Source organism: Arctopsyche grandis, chromosome 12 (assembly GCF_051622035.1).
Source record: "Arctopsyche grandis isolate Sample6627 chromosome 12, ASM5162203v2, whole genome shotgun sequence".
Lineage (NCBI taxonomy): Eukaryota > Metazoa > Arthropoda > Insecta > Trichoptera > Hydropsychidae > Arctopsyche > Arctopsyche grandis.
Genome location: NC_135366.1, coordinates 13398154 through 13417500, shown reverse-complemented (window position 1 = coordinate 13417500; position 19347 = coordinate 13398154). Strand labels below are relative to the sequence as shown.

Genomic DNA, 19347 nt, shown 5'->3' with positions numbered 1-19347 from the left:
TTCGCTTGCAAATGGTTCGCGTAATCGCGTGTACGCTGAATAACGCATAGCGTATGCTGTTTGCAATGGCGGCGTGCTAACGACCCGCGACTCCAAAACGTTTACATGCCTTTTTCCGGCCGCGATATCGCGGTCCGACCCGTTTATCGCTAAAATTAGGCGCGGCCATTAAAGCGCGGGAAAAAACGCGCGCGTAAACATGGCGGCGGGGAGACGCGCGCGCCCTCCAACGGCCATAAAATTGAATGACGGTCTGATCGCAACCCGCTAATGCGCATCTTTTGCCTTCATTTATTTTTATTGGAAACTGATACGGCATGCCAATTTTGTATAACATATAATATGCTTATGTGTATGTGGTTTTTCAGAGGGTAAAACGGAAGCAGAGCTGCCTTACTCGTGATTACTTCATTTCTGGTCAAGTATGTATAATGGGGTCGACTTACCAAGAACAATACACCCCAGAGTAGCTCATTAGTTCCAAGACCGTAATGGCCCCGAAAACGAAGAATAAGGTACGTAAAAACCCACACATATGTTCACGATTTACTTGTGTAGCTTGTTAAATTATAAAGAACGACAACAGTTATTATGTATCATAGGAAGAACTGCGAGAATCTACGCATTTAATTTACAATTTTTCAATAGTGACATTACATAGTATATACATAGTTCCGTGTCGTCACTATGGCTAACTAAAAAAAGAAAATAAAAAGGATACAATAATAAGAAAATAAAACATAATAGAAAACAAAATTATAGTACGTGCCACAGGAGAAGAGAACAAAGTGAAGCATGTACATACTTGGGTTGGCTGGAAGCATTGAAGCTCAATTATGCAAGAATTTTCACCAAACTAACCAGTAACTTAAAGAAATGTTTCACCAAATATACTTAACATCGTGATTCGAGATAATTACAACCTAGTGCTCACAGCAGGTAGGCACTGAAAATCTACCTGTTTTTATCGCACAGCCTTACTTACTTGACGACAACGCACAACCTTAATTATTTGACGACAAAATGATTACGCGATATAATTCTCGTACACAAAACACTTACACGTCCAAAAACGAATGTTTTTGACGAAAAAAGCGTACAATAATTCAATAAAATGCGTAGTGACGAAGATTAGATTGGGAGATTAATAAATAAATATTAGATAAGCCAGTTTAATCGAAATAATAATAATAATAATAAATCTATCATAAGAACTTTCGACTTCTTCGTACTAATAACATTTTTTTTTCACTTTCTTTATTGGGCTTCTACAAAATTTTGTAGGTATGATTTCTTTTCTTCTTTTAAGTACTATGAAAATATAGTTTTCCACTTAGGGCAAACAAAAATTTGATAAATCTTATACCTCATGATATTCTAAAATAAAATCTACAGATCTTAATCAATTAAATGAAAAAAGACCACTTTCGACAAATAGAATGAATGCCATATTATGTCCGTTATCATTTTCTCCGTAGATATTTTGTCGCGTTATCATTTTGTCAGTGGACAATTATGTCACGCATTCATTTTGTCGGGAACGTTGTGTTGTTCGCCGTTTTGTCCGGGGACGTTTCATCGTGACACCATGGAATAGAAATATGCTTCATTTTTAGTGATACATATTTATTTTATTAGTGTAATGGCTAAAAACTGAACAATATGTACATATGTCAAAGTTCTGATAAATTTGCTTAGCTTAGGTATAGGCTTTTTTTCTTTCTTATATTCTATGTATTACAACTTTTGTTGAAATAAACAATCTAAATTATTTTTTTTGAAAAAATCAGTAAACCTGATTGCTTTCTATTAATGAATTAAGATTGGTGGAAAAATTTAATAGAACATACATATGTAGAAATGCACGTACATATAATAGGGCAAAAGGATTTTAACACTCACCCGCGGCAACAGTCCCAGCTAGCGCTAGCAAAGTTCCCAAACAGCACAACTTCCATGAACGGTCCATCGTGTTCGCGAGTTTATCACTATTTGCTTCCTTTCGCAAGTTACTAACACTTATCCTCACCGCAGAAGCTTTCACAAATCACTCGTTTCACTATCGACAGCTGTCGCAGCTCACTCTATGGCCACCAGTCTCAGCGATGAGCTCACGGTGTCCTGCGAACAATATTGAAAAATACCCATATAACTTATGCAATATTAAAAAAAGTGTCTTTGTTTCTAATAATAAATACGTGTGAGAATATTGCGCAGTTCAAATAAGAAAGAGTGTTGGACACAAAGCCACTCTTGCTCTCGACGAAAAATTGTTCTTTTTTTCCTCGACAATATCGTCGTACGTTGAGATTTGAGATAGGTGCCTACTTGTGATTTTCAATGGGACTTCACTCGTCCTCTCTTTCGTTTTTCCTTGTTCTTGAAAACTCAACGAAAAACCCTCAACACTCTTTCATCCGATCCTCATCAATACAGCTGACGACAATGAAACCGTATGAAAGCAGCGTACCACCATTATGATATAATATACGTAATACACGAATCCTACAAGGCTAATATTATCGTATTGTAGATGGGTTAAATTAAATGCCTCTTATTTCGCCTAGTTTATGTAGTAGGGAACATACATAAATACGATAATTGTATTCGAATTCGGGACGAGATTAGGTCTACCCCTTTTCGGCATTTTCTTTCTGTATTCCATATTTCATATACCTACTCGCCATTTGGCCCTTCCTTCTCCCTGAAGGTTCGTATCAGCGTTGTCCAGACAAAACAATTAACGGACCAATAATTATTTTGAAAAGAAGCCCACAACAAAGGACGCCCATACAAACGCCCACGACACGCTCTCACAAGTGCCATGGAAATTTCGATATATTTCGGAATCAAATCAAACGTTTTGATTGGTGTTACGCGCGTTAGCTGATTTCATAACTAGCATTATACATATCTATACATATGTATGTATGTATATTGGTATAGACGGCTTCGTTGCAATTATCTCTAATTGGTTACCGTCGATTAGGAATTCGAAGATTTGCTAATTGCATCTCGCAAATTATCATCTCGCTCGACTGGAAGGATGTAAGCTCAAAATTATATTGTAATACTCCATTAAAATAATTATTTTATTTGATAAAATGACATATTTATGTTAGAAATATACTTATTATTATAATTATTTATTTAAATATAAGCCGTTATATTTTAAAGTGGCGGAAGTCCAATCTTCTGTCCCAAGAATACTATTTCTGTTTGACTTTCACAAAATTGTCATCACTTATTTTAATTCGATATGTCTAGAATCTTGAAAAAGCAGAATAAACGTATTACAGGCCACCAGTATTTTTTTTAAATGTTCATGGCTCAAAATGAAGAAAAGTGGACTTTTTCCACTTTCCAATTTAGCGGCTCATATAAAAATGTCTCCCATTTTATTTTAATTTTCTGTATTTTATTTTTTGCTTCAATTTGGCCATTTTTTGAGGAAATATCAATTCTTCGAAGGTGAGAATACAAAAGAATACCCTTTAAAGCTCCCACGATTCAAATGTAAATCACACCAGCATCTATGTACGTGTATCCAACTTCCGGTATTAAAACGAATTTAACGTTTCCTCTTCGGACGTTTATATTTATTCATGTTTTGTTTATGTGTGTAATGTGAATACACACTGTATTAAAGTAAAATATTCAAATTAAAATCGACGCTCTTAAGTGCTTGCGAGATATTTTGCAAATAAAATTCCACTACATTTTCTTCTCAAGTTTTAATAAAAAATCTCAAATATGGTGTAAATTTTGAAATCACTCCAAAGCGGTTTTTAGCCGGGTATTATAAATACGAACTTATTAAATTTATTGAAACACGCGCTCTGTTAAAAATTTAATTACGAGTACCTATGTATATATGTAAGTATATACATACATATGTACATATTACGTTATACGCCTCAATTTTACTCAAAGCAAACAAACGTATTAAATGATCAACGAATTTTTCAGCCTTAATATTTAAAAATATATATATTTTACTTTATAAATTTAACGCAAAAACGGTTATGCTATCTATGCATACGACGTATTTTTATAAAACTTTTCGGAAACTCCCAAGCTCATTTTCGTGCTATTTGTATTTTTCAGGCAATGTTTTAATTAATTTTTATTGAAGTTAAAGTTTATACCACAATGAAAATTGATGATTCCAGGCATATTCATATTTTCCGACGAAAATTCGTATTTTTAATTACTATTGGTTTTACACGGCTTCGCTCGGTATATATATACAGCTTAAACTTGGCAAAACAATCTAATAGTAAACATTCATTTTTGTTAAATTTATTTAAATAGAAAAAAAATAATATTCGACGATATCGATGTCGTCGTCATAGAAACTTTGATTTGTTTTCGATGCTCCCAACAAACCTTTAAATCTTACATACATACAAAGTCTCTCTCGAAATTATGTATATATTAGATGTATATTTTTTTACAAAAAAAATAGCGTCAATTCTAAAATTTAACTGATACTACATATCATTTTCGTACGAGATAATTTTTGCATGAAATCTCTCTCAACAGTTGCTAATAATGCAAAAAATTTGCACACCAAGTGTTACTTGCAACAATATTTAACTTTTTTTTCATCCGAATGTACCCATATTTTTTTGGGTCAAGTGGTGGATTTCGTCGATAAATTTGCATATTTCAACCCTTTCCTGTGCGGCTGGGGGTCAAATGTACCCGTCATGAATAATGCGCGTCGTCACTCGGGCCCCGTCGCGTAATTGAATCGGCCGCAATCACCCAGCACTAATAAATCATAAAGGTACCCCTACCCCCCTCCTCCCTTAGTTATCCGGCTAACCGTTCATCCGGCATTTGACAGAAGCCAATTTTCGTATTTACAACTTATTGTAAATATTGAAATACTTACATATGTATGTACATAAATACAGCAATCGTTGATCGTTTACAATTTGTAAATAGCAAAAACCTTATTATCCATAAGTTGAAAATTGTTCTATTAACTTCATTATTATTCGAATTTAAGCAATATTAAGTTATTTGAAATAAAATGACACTTGAAAAACTAAGTCACATATTAATTTATTTAAAATAAAATTTATATTTAACATTGTGTCTTTATGGGTCCTATGACCAAATGACCAAATTTGTACATACATCTGAACTTTATATATATTTATAACATTATTATTTTAAATTTGAAATTATATTCAAATAATGGTATTTTAACAAATAGGTTGCCAATTAGATCAATAGGTTGAATTACATCAATCTACATGAAGTCACATACATATATCCTAGGTCTGGCCAGAATCACCAGGCCAGGGATTGAGCTCATGACTCTTCAGTTGATAGCATTTTACGTTAGCCACTGAACTGTGTTGTTGGAATTTTCATATATGACATGTCAGTAATTACCCCATCACATGTGATATGTCAGTAATTACTCCAAGGCAACAAATATGATTAAATTATTTTTGTACATAAGTACTAACTATTTTTCAAATATGGCAATACATAGAATACAATAGAGATATCTATGGACAATCAACTTTTTTTTATATACTGCGAGAAATACGCTATGTAGTAAGCATATTTATTATAAGATTCAACATCGTTTATTCTAAGATGCCCTGTTTCCTGGAAAAAACGCCACAAAACTCCGACTTTTTGTCCAAAAAGCACGCTTCCGCGCCTATCTCTGGTAATAACTAGTCTTAGGCGGTAGATAGATGCTTTCCAAATAACAATAGACCACTCCATTAGTATTCAAAGTAAGAGAGCACAAAGCATGGTTTTTCTAAGAAATTTATAAAGGTGAACCTTTTTTTTGCGAAAAGCATCCATCGAACGCCGATTCTTGCTAATAGCTTAAATTTGCGAGAAATTCAGGTGGAGGATACTGACTTATTGGGTCCGTCATAACAATAAAGCCAGAAAAATCGGAAAATTTCAACAGTCGGTCAATTTAATATTAAACGGCGATCTGTGTTTTAATAACGATGAAATCTCACCAGCAGCGTATTTTGCCGGGACTGTAACTCACGACCTTTTTAATAGTATGCAATACATCTGCTAGTGAACTACGCTATAGCTATCATATCATAATTATACTGCATACATACATACACATGTATGTATATACTAAACGGCTATTGAATTCATGTAAAAACTTAAATAATTTTTATCACGAATTATTTTGCTGTAATTTTCAATATGGTAAAAAAATCAAAATTCATTAAAAGAAAGTTCAGTAGAAAAAATTAAATTGTTAAATTAAATACGTACATACATACATATGTAGGTACTTATATATACATACATATATCAAATGCACAAATGAATCTTATAAACTTTTTCATTCATTAAGAATGAATTAGATTATTCAAGTAATAACAGATTGTTATACTTGATCTATTCGTGATATACATACTTATAATACATAGGTACACACATGTAATACACAATATCGAATTCTGAGAAAATTGCCATAGATTTACCACACGACATTGTTATACAACTACTCGTCCCTTAGCAATCAAATTTCTGCACACACACATAATACGATAGGTATGTAGATACGTATGTACATATGTATGTACGTACTCGTGCACGTGGGGTCAGATCGTAATTAAACGTGCACGGATCGTCGCGTATCAAAGCTCAGCCGATTAATCTTAGAGAGCCGTTGGGCCAGAAGCTACATATGTAATAGGTCGGGGTAGTGAGAGTTCCTCGCCAAGGGATTGTACGGAACTTAATGAGTGGTGACCCTCCTCTTACTTACATAATACACCATATTTTTGGATTAGAAATTTTCATAATCTGCTACTTCCTAATATCGGATAGAGTCATCGAATTTTACAATCATGTTATTTGAATAATATCTACAACTTATTCAAAATACGTAGACGTATCAAATAATTACATTAGTAGGCATAGCATATATACATATATATATACAAGTTATAAAGCATGCGTATGTTTGACTGAAGTCTGAGATCAACCCCTCTTATGTGCTTTAGTCATATTTAAGATAGATTGTATTATAAAATAAGATATTCCGAGAAATTTATGATATGGAAGTTTCTTAAAAAGTAGGGTTGTTGTTGAATATAATTTTATTACATTTCACTTATAAATTTGTAATGCGTTCTTCGTAGTATGTCTTAAGGTCTATTCATATTGCAAACGCAGGGCACAGTAGTGCATGGAAAATACTACTTACATACTCGACGATACGGAGCAATTGCGTCGTATCGCCGATTCAATATTGTCACAATATGCAGTTTCCGAAAGTGTTCAAATTCACATTCGCACTTTCATTAGTGCGCGTGCACTGGCTACTATGACGTCACGTCTTGCGTGAATATTTCCGCAGTGGCCAAAGAAAACCAAAACAGTTTTGTTTCATACGTTACGGTGACATGTACTGCCGTTTAGTATGAATAGATTTTCTCGGCAATTGTTGTTACGTATATGCCACGTACAGATTACGTAACATATGAATGAACCAAAGAATACATTTTGTACTGCTGTTTACGTGCAATTGCCTGTTTGTGCTCTGTCAGTATGAATAGACCTTTAATCGGTTGTTAATTTGATATGAAATGTAAGGGCACTGTTTTTTCTCGGAATACAAGCTAAGAAAAAGTTTTTTAAAATAATATTACATATATTTAATAAGTAGTAGACGTGAAAAACGATGTTCATGGAACATTGACAATGGACTGGAGACGCGCCGATACTGGCGCTTGAAGTACGCGAGGCAAAGTTTCAGATTGTTTTTCACACCTTAGGAAAATGAAGAAACATCCCATATGAGGTTTTGAAAAATGATAACTATTCCTTTTATGTTTTATGGTATATTAAATTAATGAAAATACTTAAACAATGTTGAAATTTAAAAAAAACCTTTGAAAATCGGTAAATATTACAATTTTTACAAACTCAAATGGGTAGGCGGCAGCGCAAATAATTTTTTGACAGTTTTTCTTTTATTTTTTATGGATTTCTTATGATACAGAACGTCTTTTCCAATATTTTCGATGTACCCTAAATGTCCTTATGTACATTAAGCCGGATACATTAATGCATCGATGGATATAGTAGAAAGCTGTCGTATCAAGGGAACGATAAATAAATAAAATCATTGATGTTTTGAAAGTGAAAACCAAACAATTTTCTGTGATTTTAGTGATTATAGCCGATCGATTTATCTCGACAGTAAATTTGCACGCTTTTTATATTGACTTTCGGGCGAAATTATCGTCAATCGGTCAAAAGTCACCATAACCGACCCGAATAGACTTCAGTGAGTGAATATTAAGCGTTTATTATTTTTAAAATAATAAGAAATCGAAACTATTCTCGAAAAAGAGATATATGAAAAACAAAAAAGCCTACTTAAAAAAACCTCCTTTTTCGAAAATTGACAAATCGATTAGTGGATTTTAAATCAATGAAAATTTTTATTTCAAATTATTTTTCATTTTACGAAAGTTTTCCCACTAGGTCCTTCGATGAAAAACCAAAATTTGCATTTTTCGCTACGGCCTAACGTTTTAACGGCCCATATATAGTTTTGCAAAATATTTTGTGGAATTTCCTTACAAATATGTGTCATTAAATGTCCATGATTAAAACTGAAATATAATATATTTTTATTTGTGGAATTTGATAATTCAATATAAAGTTCCAAAACATGATAGCTTCGCTTGATAAAACATTCAGTTCAACAACTTATTAAAAGTCGAGAAAGTTAAGACAATTTTACCAAAATCAGACGCTTAGTCACGAACTCAAACTTTATACTCAAAATCGGAGAGACCTCATTATAGTGAGAATGTTCATTGCTTCGAACTTACTGAATACGTATAAAAATGATCCGTAAATGAAATATCTGTATAATTAAACATGTAATTTTTTATTTACTTATAATTCCAGATATTAACGTGTTTATTTCATTAGTTGATGCATTCAAATACTCTCGCGTCGGGTCTTCACAGATTGTTCAATGTTTCGCGTCTTCTACGTGGCTTTATTGTCCCGTTTATCTCGCCAAAGCACTCGTCCGGGGGATGGGGCGTGATGATACCCCAAAACCACCCGGCTTTGCCATACAAATCTCTTTGGTGTTGGCTCAATGGGATTTTTCACGTATAAAATATTATATTTCTTAACATAATCACACTATGTAAATAATCAAATATAACAACAATAATTTCCACATAGAAACTCATCAGCAGATAATTATTTCATACTGAAAAATTATCATAAAACCTTGTTTTGCCTATAAATATATTACGTCTATATAGACGTAATATATTTATAGGCAAATATATTTATAGGTCCGTTTGAAAATTCCTCGTTTTGAATAAACAATCCTCGAAAGGTAGGCGGATACGTACGTAATATTGTATGTGTTGGCTCGTTCATATGTACATATGTACATATATGAGTGTTTGTACCTATGAAATGGTTTTATAAATAAAACGCGATGTGAGAAGCATTCGAATGTCGTGTACGGTGATTATATTGAGAGTATTTAGGGACTTTCGAGTATCGCTCTCGAACGTCGTTATGTATGCGGAAAAAATATTCACGTTTCCCCGTTCAATGGGGAAAACTCTCCTCTCAATGGAAAATTTTCCATCGCTACGCAGCGAGGAATCCAACGCTCCCCTCTCCATAATTAAAGAATGCCATTCAGGGCTGGATCGAGTACTTTAACTCACCTCATGGGAACAAGAACACTGGGTTAAGAGGGGACATCAAAACTGAAGTAATGCAAATTGCGAAAACGGACCGAATGTCGAGTTCTTTTATTCAGTACATATTTGCTTTCTAGTCTTCCGTAAATGCTCGCTTTGTTTTGTATAAAATTCACATTAATTGAAGCACAATCAATTACAGCCTCTAACTATGGTGTTACTACATACATATATGTGTGAACTATAAGATGTAATCTGTAAGATAGTCAAAGAAATGTAATGTTTGTTTTTTTATCCGACATACAAATCCACAGCTTACAATTAAAAACCAAACTCTAATTTAAACCGCAGACTGCATAATGTCCTAGCTTTTACTTTTTTTAATTCAAATTTTCACCCATTTGAACAATGAATTTTGAAAAATTATCAACAATTTTAAGATTGCTTAAAATCGTCAATAACTCGCATGTAATAAATAGTACAGAAAGCTATTTTTGGCCAGATTTTAGCCAGGTAATAGTACATAAAGAAATTTTTGGCCAGGTTTTCAGGCCAAATACCACTCTGTGGGTCGGTAAAATCGTAATTACGAAAATTATTATTAAGATGTTTTCCCGTGTTATTTTTCACAGTAATCTTCCCGGACACGCATACAACAAATTCTGAAAGTTCCATCATAATCGGTTGAGTGGCTTAGGAAACTATACGAGACAGACAGACAAACAGACATTCAATTTTATATACATACATACATATATAAATAAATATCATTATTAATTTCTAATTTATTTAAATCTTGGAAGCTTTGCGTAAAAATTTAAAGAAAATTTACCTACTGAATTTTTCCCTTTCATGAATATTCATATTGCACGTATGTATGTATACGTATATAAATAGATATGTATATACTATTTGGGCATAGTATTGTTTATATGCAAGTACATATACATATATATATATATATATATATATATATATATATATATATATATATATATGTATATGTATATATATATATATATATATATATATATATATATATATATATATATATATATAAATATATACATATACATATATATAAATATATATATATATATATATATATATATATATATATATATATATATATATATATATATATATATATATATAAATATATACATATACATATATATAAATATATATAAATATATATATATATATATATATATATATATATATATATATATATATATATATATATATATATATATATATAAATATATATATATATATATATATATATATATATATATATATATATATATATATATATATATATATATATATATATAAATATATATATATATATATATAAATATATATATATATATATATATATATATATATATAAATATATATATATATATATATATATATATATATATATATATATATATATATATATATGTACATATATAAATATAAATATATATATATATATATATATATATATATATATATATATATATATATATATATATATATATATATATATATATTTATGTGTGTGTGTATATACATACATGTATGTAGGTACTTGTTTGTGAATAACGTTTCCTTTGTTACTATTGGAAGATTGTTTGCGACGATCGCTCATTAAAATTGAAAAAAAGCCTCTTTGACAACGTGAATACATCCAAAGCTTTTATTCGAAAAGCAAAAATACTCAATTTTTCCGTTGTTAATTTATTTTTACAAAGCTATTTTTTTCATTTCCGTCTGTAAATGTATGTATTTAATAATAAGTATCTACACTATAATGTAAGAGCACACAAATTTTTGTGTCTTTAATCATGAAATATTTTACTTACGTGTATATTATAAAATTATTATATTTTAAACCCTGTTTTCAATGCAAACCTTCTTTCCATAAAGGAAGTTTAAACGATGAATCACTCCTCGATGTTTTATTCTCTGAATGCGGTTTATTCTTAAAAAGGCAGACAAAAAGCAAATAGCTCAATAGATTAATGTAATTTTTTACGTTTCACTCAAATAATTTGCGGGAATAATCCCCGAGACGAATCTGTACGCAATCGTCATTTTTCCATTTTCATTAAATTAGAATTCCTGCAGGGAAGATTAAGCCTTGAAAACGGTCGAATAAATGCCATTCAAACGAATCCTTTAATCTCAGCGAAAAATAATTAAAATTAGGCGTACATTTACTTTCTCACACACAAGCAAAATCATTTGTAATATTTACATAACTTGGGTTTTATTATATAATATATTAAAACATATATATTTTCATTAAAAACAATTTTTTATACATATTCATAATACATATTACGGCACAGTGTAGCTCTCTGGAAGAGCTATTGCTTACCAGTAAAGTCCCGACCAACTACATCTGCTAGCGAGATCTTGGTGATTATTAAAAACACAGATCGACTGTCTCTTGCTAGAATGTTTCCTTAAATGTTGTGACGTATCCAATAAATTGGTATTCTCCCTTCTATTTTCTCACAAATACGATTCAACAAATTAGAACCTCTAATTTGTTGAATCATTTAATAAACATGCTACCTATGTATGTACATACATATGTACATACATCTATCGACCGCCTAAGAATAGTTATTAACATCTCGAATTTGTTGAATCTTATGATAAATATTCTACCTACATACATAATGTATTTCTCGCAAATTTGCTGTATGTCAAAAAAAATTGTTGATCGTCCATAGATGTCTCTATTGTATTTAACATATGCACTGCTATGTTTGAAAAACTGTTAGTACTTATGACCATATGTGTCGGCTTAGAGTAATTCCTGTCATGGTACGTAGGTATCTATGATAGAAATCTATGCGATAAAATAAAATAAAAATTATCATTTTAATAATTCAATAATGGTCATTTTTTACAAGGCTCTTTGTCGCTTGTGAATAAATAAATTTGGAACACTCTTCAGGTATTAATTATAGCACTCAACCTCTTAGTTTATTACCATGGGAACGATCTTATTACTTGAAATTATTTCTTAAGCAGTTGCTCTCGAATCAAATTACAGCATTTAATTAAAAACCATCTATTATAAACATAACTATTTAATTTCAACCGACACAAATACAAAAATCTTTCACTAAAAATGATTATCTATCATTTAATGCAAGGATCCTTAACGTTCGGCCCTCGGACCTCAATCTTGCCCACAAACGCTTTGTATATAACTCGCAGACGATTTATTCAGATCTCTGCGATAAATGGGAATGAATGAAAAATTAATATGGCTCGGCCAGTCCTTCTTAATATTTAGAAAATTCCTATTTGGCCGTTGTCCTGAAAAGTTTGAAGACCTCTGCTATAGTACATGTCATAAGTTGCTTTGTACCCTCTATAAAAGCCGATAAGCTGTAACGATTAAATCTCACTCGATTGGCCAATTGACTAACGGTGAAGAGCAGTTGGCACGCGAGTCCATATACCAAACTATGTAGTAGCAGGAGTAGGGATCCCAATCGAATAATCGAATATTCGAGTATTCGAATTATTCGTCTGATTTTTTGGCCATTCGTTATTCGAATATTTCATCAACTATTTGAATATTATTCGTGTATATATTTTTTTATAAACTAAATATACAAAATCAACATGAAAAGAGTGATGACGAAGAAGCTGACGATTATGAAGAAAATTAAATATATAATGGGGATAATTGTGATAATAATGAAGATAATGAAAAATATGAAATGTCTACATGTGAAAAAACAGATTTGTATTCATTAAATACGGAAATGTTTGAAGAAAATCACTTTCCGGTCGATAATAATCTCTACAAAATTTTAGAAAACATCAGAAAAATTATACGAATATTTAAGAACTCACCGGCGAAATATACATTTTTACCAGAAATCATAATGAATAAAGAAAATAAAAAATTGGTAAATTATTATTGGCTGTGAAAACGAGGTGGAATTCAATGGCAACTATGATAAGACGATTAATTCAAATTAATGCTTGGTACATATGTATGTAATTACCTTTTTTTTAATTTTCGAATATATTTGAATATTCGAATAGCTCTTGATTTAATATTCGATATTCGAATAGTTGAAGTCGACGAATATTTGGGATCCCTAAGCAGGAGTGTACCAATATATTGGCTTATCAGATTTAGTTAATCTCAACGTTGAAGCCGTTTCAAATTAAACCGATTTTAGTGGAATATTATATTTATACCGACACATATGTACATACATACATACATATATCCATATGTGTATATTTTCGACTGGCGTATTTTCTAGACTTAAGAATATATAGCAATTTATATTAACTGTAGTCCTTGAACAGCACTACACGGAAAAGCCTACTTATATTCATGCTATACAGCACCGCCCGTTTACAGCACTTCATACTTGTTTTAGATGGGTGCAAGGCAAAATGGCCTTACATGAACATTACTGAAAGTGACAGTAAGACGCAATATGTTGCTTGATTCGTATCGTCGAGTCAATATTTTCACAATATGACGCTTCTGAAAATATTCATATGCCCATGATAGCACTTTCATTAATGCAGATGCACTCACCACTATGACGACACGTCGTGCGTGAATATTTCCACAATGGCCAAAGAAAATCGTTCTTTGGTATTTCCACAATGTGATATGTACTGCTGCATAATATGAATAGATCGTGTCAGTTACTACTGTTACGGACACGCCACGTCCAAATAACGGGAAATATGTGTACTGCTGTTTACGTGCAGTTGTCGGTCTATGTTGTCAGTATAAATGAACCTTATGAATTAGTATAGAAACCAGTTTTGAAATGTTTTGAAAAATCAACAGTTTATCAATTTCATAAAATTGTACTTTCATATAGCTCGTATATGAAAGTACGCTTAGCCTAATGTCCTGTTTATAAATTGATATTAAAATATAATATTATATACATATATGTCCATATATATATATATATATATACATATGTCGATTTTTAATCACGAAACATGTGTAATTGAGCCGTCATATTTGAAAGCGGTAAAAGACCAATCACTTATTTTAATTCGCAGTCTAGAACCTCGGAAAGGCAGAATAGACTTATTACAGGCCACCAGCAATTTTAATTATTGCAAAACGCAAAACATTAAATAAAATGTACCGGAAGTGCATCGCCTTGAGTGCAATAATCATAGTTGGACTGCAACTACGTATGCATCCATGAACAATGTATCCGTTTAACGCAATTTGGCTTCCACATAGACAGACGGACAGACAGGGCTGTTTAATTGAGTTGTGACAATGACCAAGCTACCGCACACCCTGCAGTTTCACTGCAGATATTTAGACACTAGCTAAAATCGGCACTTCTCAAACTCCTGTTCATAAAATAGCTCGTAAGCTGGTAAATTTGTTTATTCCGCTACTTTTAGGCATTTTTTGGATATTTCTCTGATTGAAATTGAATTGAATAGTCTATTTGTAGACTTGCAGATACATATATGTACATACCTATATATTTATGTATATTTGAAAACCACTGACCTATACGAACCTGAAATCGGATTCGACGAAGCTTGCAAATCGGTTCTCTGCATAAATCATTCATTTTCATTCAAATACATTTGATATGTGATATTTTCAATAGCTATCAACATTTTCCGCGAAGTTTTTCCGGGAAACACTAATTGAATTTCTATTGTAACATTTAATAGTTTTGGTTTTTACTCCGATATTTAAACAAATTATAATCACATTTAGAGTAAGTAAGATTGATAAAGTTCTTTTTTTCTATTTGATTTTTATCATCATAACTTTTTGATAATATTGTTTTGTCCTATTTTATTTCCTAATCCAATCAACGAAAATAACAGAAAATTCTCATCCTGATATTTATTTTATATATCAAATTCTACGGCCATGTCTATTCATATCCTTTTTCCCTTAACCTTTCTTCTCCCAAAAAACCTTCACTAATTGATATTAATTAAGAAAGATTAGACGTCACCACAATCACTATTTGATATATCACATGAATTATAAAATAATTCGCCAAATTTTATTCCCTCCAACGAACTATTATTTAATTATTGTAAATTAAAATAAAATACAAATAATGGAGAATTATTGTGAATTAAAATAAAATACAAATACGTTTAATGGGGAATTTTTTTTTCAAAAAAGAAAATTCTGATTTATCGCGTGAAAATAGTAATAGTTCACGTATGAAAAAGATTACAGTCGAGATGGATAGCCGCTTGAGCATCCCATCTGGTACCCCAATATAAAAAATTGAGGCTTTAATGGAGACTTCAACCACAAATTTCATAATATACCTACGTATTTATGTATTTGTATAATATACTAAAAGTATTTTTTTATAAAATTAAGGTTATTAGTATGCTGTTATTAATACATTTGTTTGTTTTCATAATATGAATTATTGAAATTTCCAAGCTTTTAGTTCATGCCTCGTGTTCTAAATGTCTATGGACACGTAAAAGCTTTATAAATTTCCTTAAAATTAATTAACGTTTTAATTCTAAATTTCACCACATTTGACGTGCTTTCAAAACGGTACGAATTTCTAAACGTCAGAGATTAACCCTTTAATTGCTTTCGACAACTTCATCCGCTTTTCTGAAGAAGCAGATATAAAAAGTAAAATTAAAACAGTTTGCATCCAAAAATTGATTCAATATAATTGAATGGCAAATTTAATCATTCGAGAGCGGCGTCTTAATAGATGAAGCGGCCGATAGCAATAAATTATTTTCTCTTGGAGAAAATCGATGGAAAGTGTGTATAAATTTGAATGTAAGAAGCTAATGGGGTGAAAGGAGAAGTGGAGCACTGTCCTGAAAACCAATATTTCATAATAAATTGGAAGAGAGATAATTGAAAGATTGTAATGTCGTAATATTTAAATTCATTCTCTTCGTCTTCCACTCCTTCCATTTTCCCATTGTGAAATATTGAAAATTCGTTCGAACGTTGAATATAAAATCGGGTGGAATGAATTCAATCGACAATTTACTCAAAAAAAAAAGCGTATCTTGTATAAATATATTACTATGCGTACATACTTACAGATTTACGCTTGAAAAAAAAATTCTTCTTGAACGTATATTTTCAATGAAAAATATTTATACCCTTGTAGGATCGTTATTAGCTTATTTGAAAAATAATGGAATATTTACATCGAAAATAACACACACTCATGCTTATTTTCAATACCGTGAAAACATACATATATGTATGTAAATGATAGATACACATGCGCACACATTTTATACAGATACATATATACATATGTATGCCTACTAAAACAATAAATCTAGACTATTATCCCTAGTATGGTGGTTTTCAAATTGTACTCTACGGAATATTCAAATCACGGATAAATGCTTTTGGAATTTCATTGGAGATTAATGTTTTTAGCTATTTATTATACATATACATACATGCATGTACGTGTTATGTATAGTAGCTACGTATTGAAAAGCAATATTTTTAGATTTAAAATACATACTTATGATGCTTTTAAAAGTAATTTCATCGATAAATGAAAAGACCTGAATCAATTCAAAAAGAACAATCAATTCTTGTTACAAATAATTAAATAAAAAACAATAGAGCTTTTATTTGCGTAAAACTTTTTTGTTTAAATTTTTCAATTGAACTACGGTTTTTCATTTATTTTTACAGTGATAGAACTAAATAAATTTAATAATAAAGTAGAAAATAAGTTATTCGTATTAAATTTTTTTATTAGAAAAATTTAACCTATTTAAATATCCACTTAATTGTAAACCACATTTTTCCATTTGAATTATATCTATTATTTTTCATCATCATTACTAATTATTTTTATGTAATTAATATCGATGTATAATTTTTATGAAAAATAACTTTGAAGTTTAATTTTCCGTTGATAAAAATTGAGTTTTATATAATGTAAGAGATAATATAAAAAAAATAGTACTTACAGATATGTGGTAGTTGGATTGGTTCGGACCAAACTAAAGTTTCACATTACGAGTAACTTGCACGCAACATAGGGAAGCGTCACACAAGCGTCCACACTGAACGCCACAGGTGTACTGAGGCGCAGTTACTGTGGTGGTTCGCCGACAGGGTCGCAATAGAAGGGTGAGGCCTCCCCTACCAATAGCTTTTCCCAGCCACTACCCGGGAAAATCTCACTGATAATTTTTCCTTTTAATGTGTGGTGTTTTTTGCGAACAATCGTCTCAAAAAACGACGTAGTAAAATTTCGCTCTAAAAAAATTCCTTGAAGCATTCTTTTAAAAATGTATAATATTATAGAATAACAAAAGGCTCTGCTTTTATACATTCTTTGTATTCGATTTTATTTTTTTGTATTTTAGAAATGCTAATATTTGCAATATTTTTAATAATTCACATAAAAGAGAGCCATAATAATTTTCGTATTGAAATTAATCTTAAATAAATATTATTGTCGAAGTTCTATGATAGATATAAATGTACAGATAAAATTGAACGTTTTAATAATCATAGTGAGACATGAAATTGTTTTCAATATCTAAGATATCTCCTTTGTCTGCTGATGTTAATAAATATCAAAAACATTCTACCAACTAAAGAAATAATAAAAAATAAAAAAAATTGAAAATGCTGAAAATTTCAGATTAAAATCATCCATGTTCTGCATAAGATTTATTAATTAAGAAGACTCATTAATAATTCACATAGCGCTTTTTATATTTGAAAGTGGAGTAAGTCCACTTTTCTTCATTTCGAGAAATATCTCGCAAAACATTAAATAAAATATAATAATTTGCGTTTAGCAATATTTAAAAATATGGGTGGCCTGTAATACGTTTATTCTGATTTTCAGAAATTCTGGACATATTGAAATGAGTGATAACAATTTGTGAATGAAGTCAAACAGAAATCGTGTTTTTGGAACTAAAAATTGGAATTCCGCCACTTTCAAATATAACGGCTCAATTATGTTCCTTGATTAAAAATCGACATGTATAAATACATTTATATATATATATATATATATTATATAGCTTTATTACCCGGCTTCGCTCGGTATTTGTAATATAAACCGCTTAAACATGACTAATCTAATACTAAACATTTTATTAAATTTATTTAAATAGTTTTATTTTATATAAATTTATTTGAATACTCTTTTGTTTTTTTTTTATTAAATTGACTGTCACGAACAAACAAACGTATAGTAAGTCTCTTATAAAAAATATATATTTACAGCTCCGGGGTCTGCACCCCTTAGGGGGTGAAGCCTTTAGGGCTCCACCCTCGGCGTCTGCGCCCCCTAGGGGGCTTCGCCCTTGGTGCCTACGCCCCCGGGAACTTTGAATCCTTTGAATCGGAAAAAAGCGAATTATTTGTTCGATGACGTCAGAACTGTTGACTGTATTTTTCGTATTGTTGTATTTTTCGTCAGACTGTTGACGAAAAATACGTAGGTACATAAATACGGATCTACCTCACGGGACCGAAAGTGAAACGCCCGAAAACGCAAATATCGGAAGGCAAAGATCGAAAATCGAAAAATCTTAAGTCGAAGATCTTAAGATTATATTTTAGTATCAATGTATAAAGACGATATTAGGCTAAGCGATGGGATGA

The 19347-nt window shown here is 31.0% G+C and overlaps 1 protein-coding gene across 1 annotated transcript in view; it reads right to left on the bottom strand.

Annotated features, from left to right (window-relative positions):
- LOC143920315 (uncharacterized) overlaps positions 1-17885 on the bottom strand; it is a 55097-nt gene extending 37212 nt beyond the window's left edge. Inside the window, exons 1-2 of the mRNA XM_077443146.1 lie at positions 17688-17885; positions 1903-2121 (exon numbers count right to left, since the gene is read on the bottom strand). Of these exons, the coding sequence (XP_077299272.1) occupies positions 1903-1969 (67 nt within the window). The 5' untranslated portion in view covers positions 1970-2121; positions 17688-17885. The remainder of the gene's footprint in view (positions 1-1902; positions 2122-17687) is intronic.
- Between the last annotated feature and the right edge of the window lie 1462 nt (positions 17886-19347).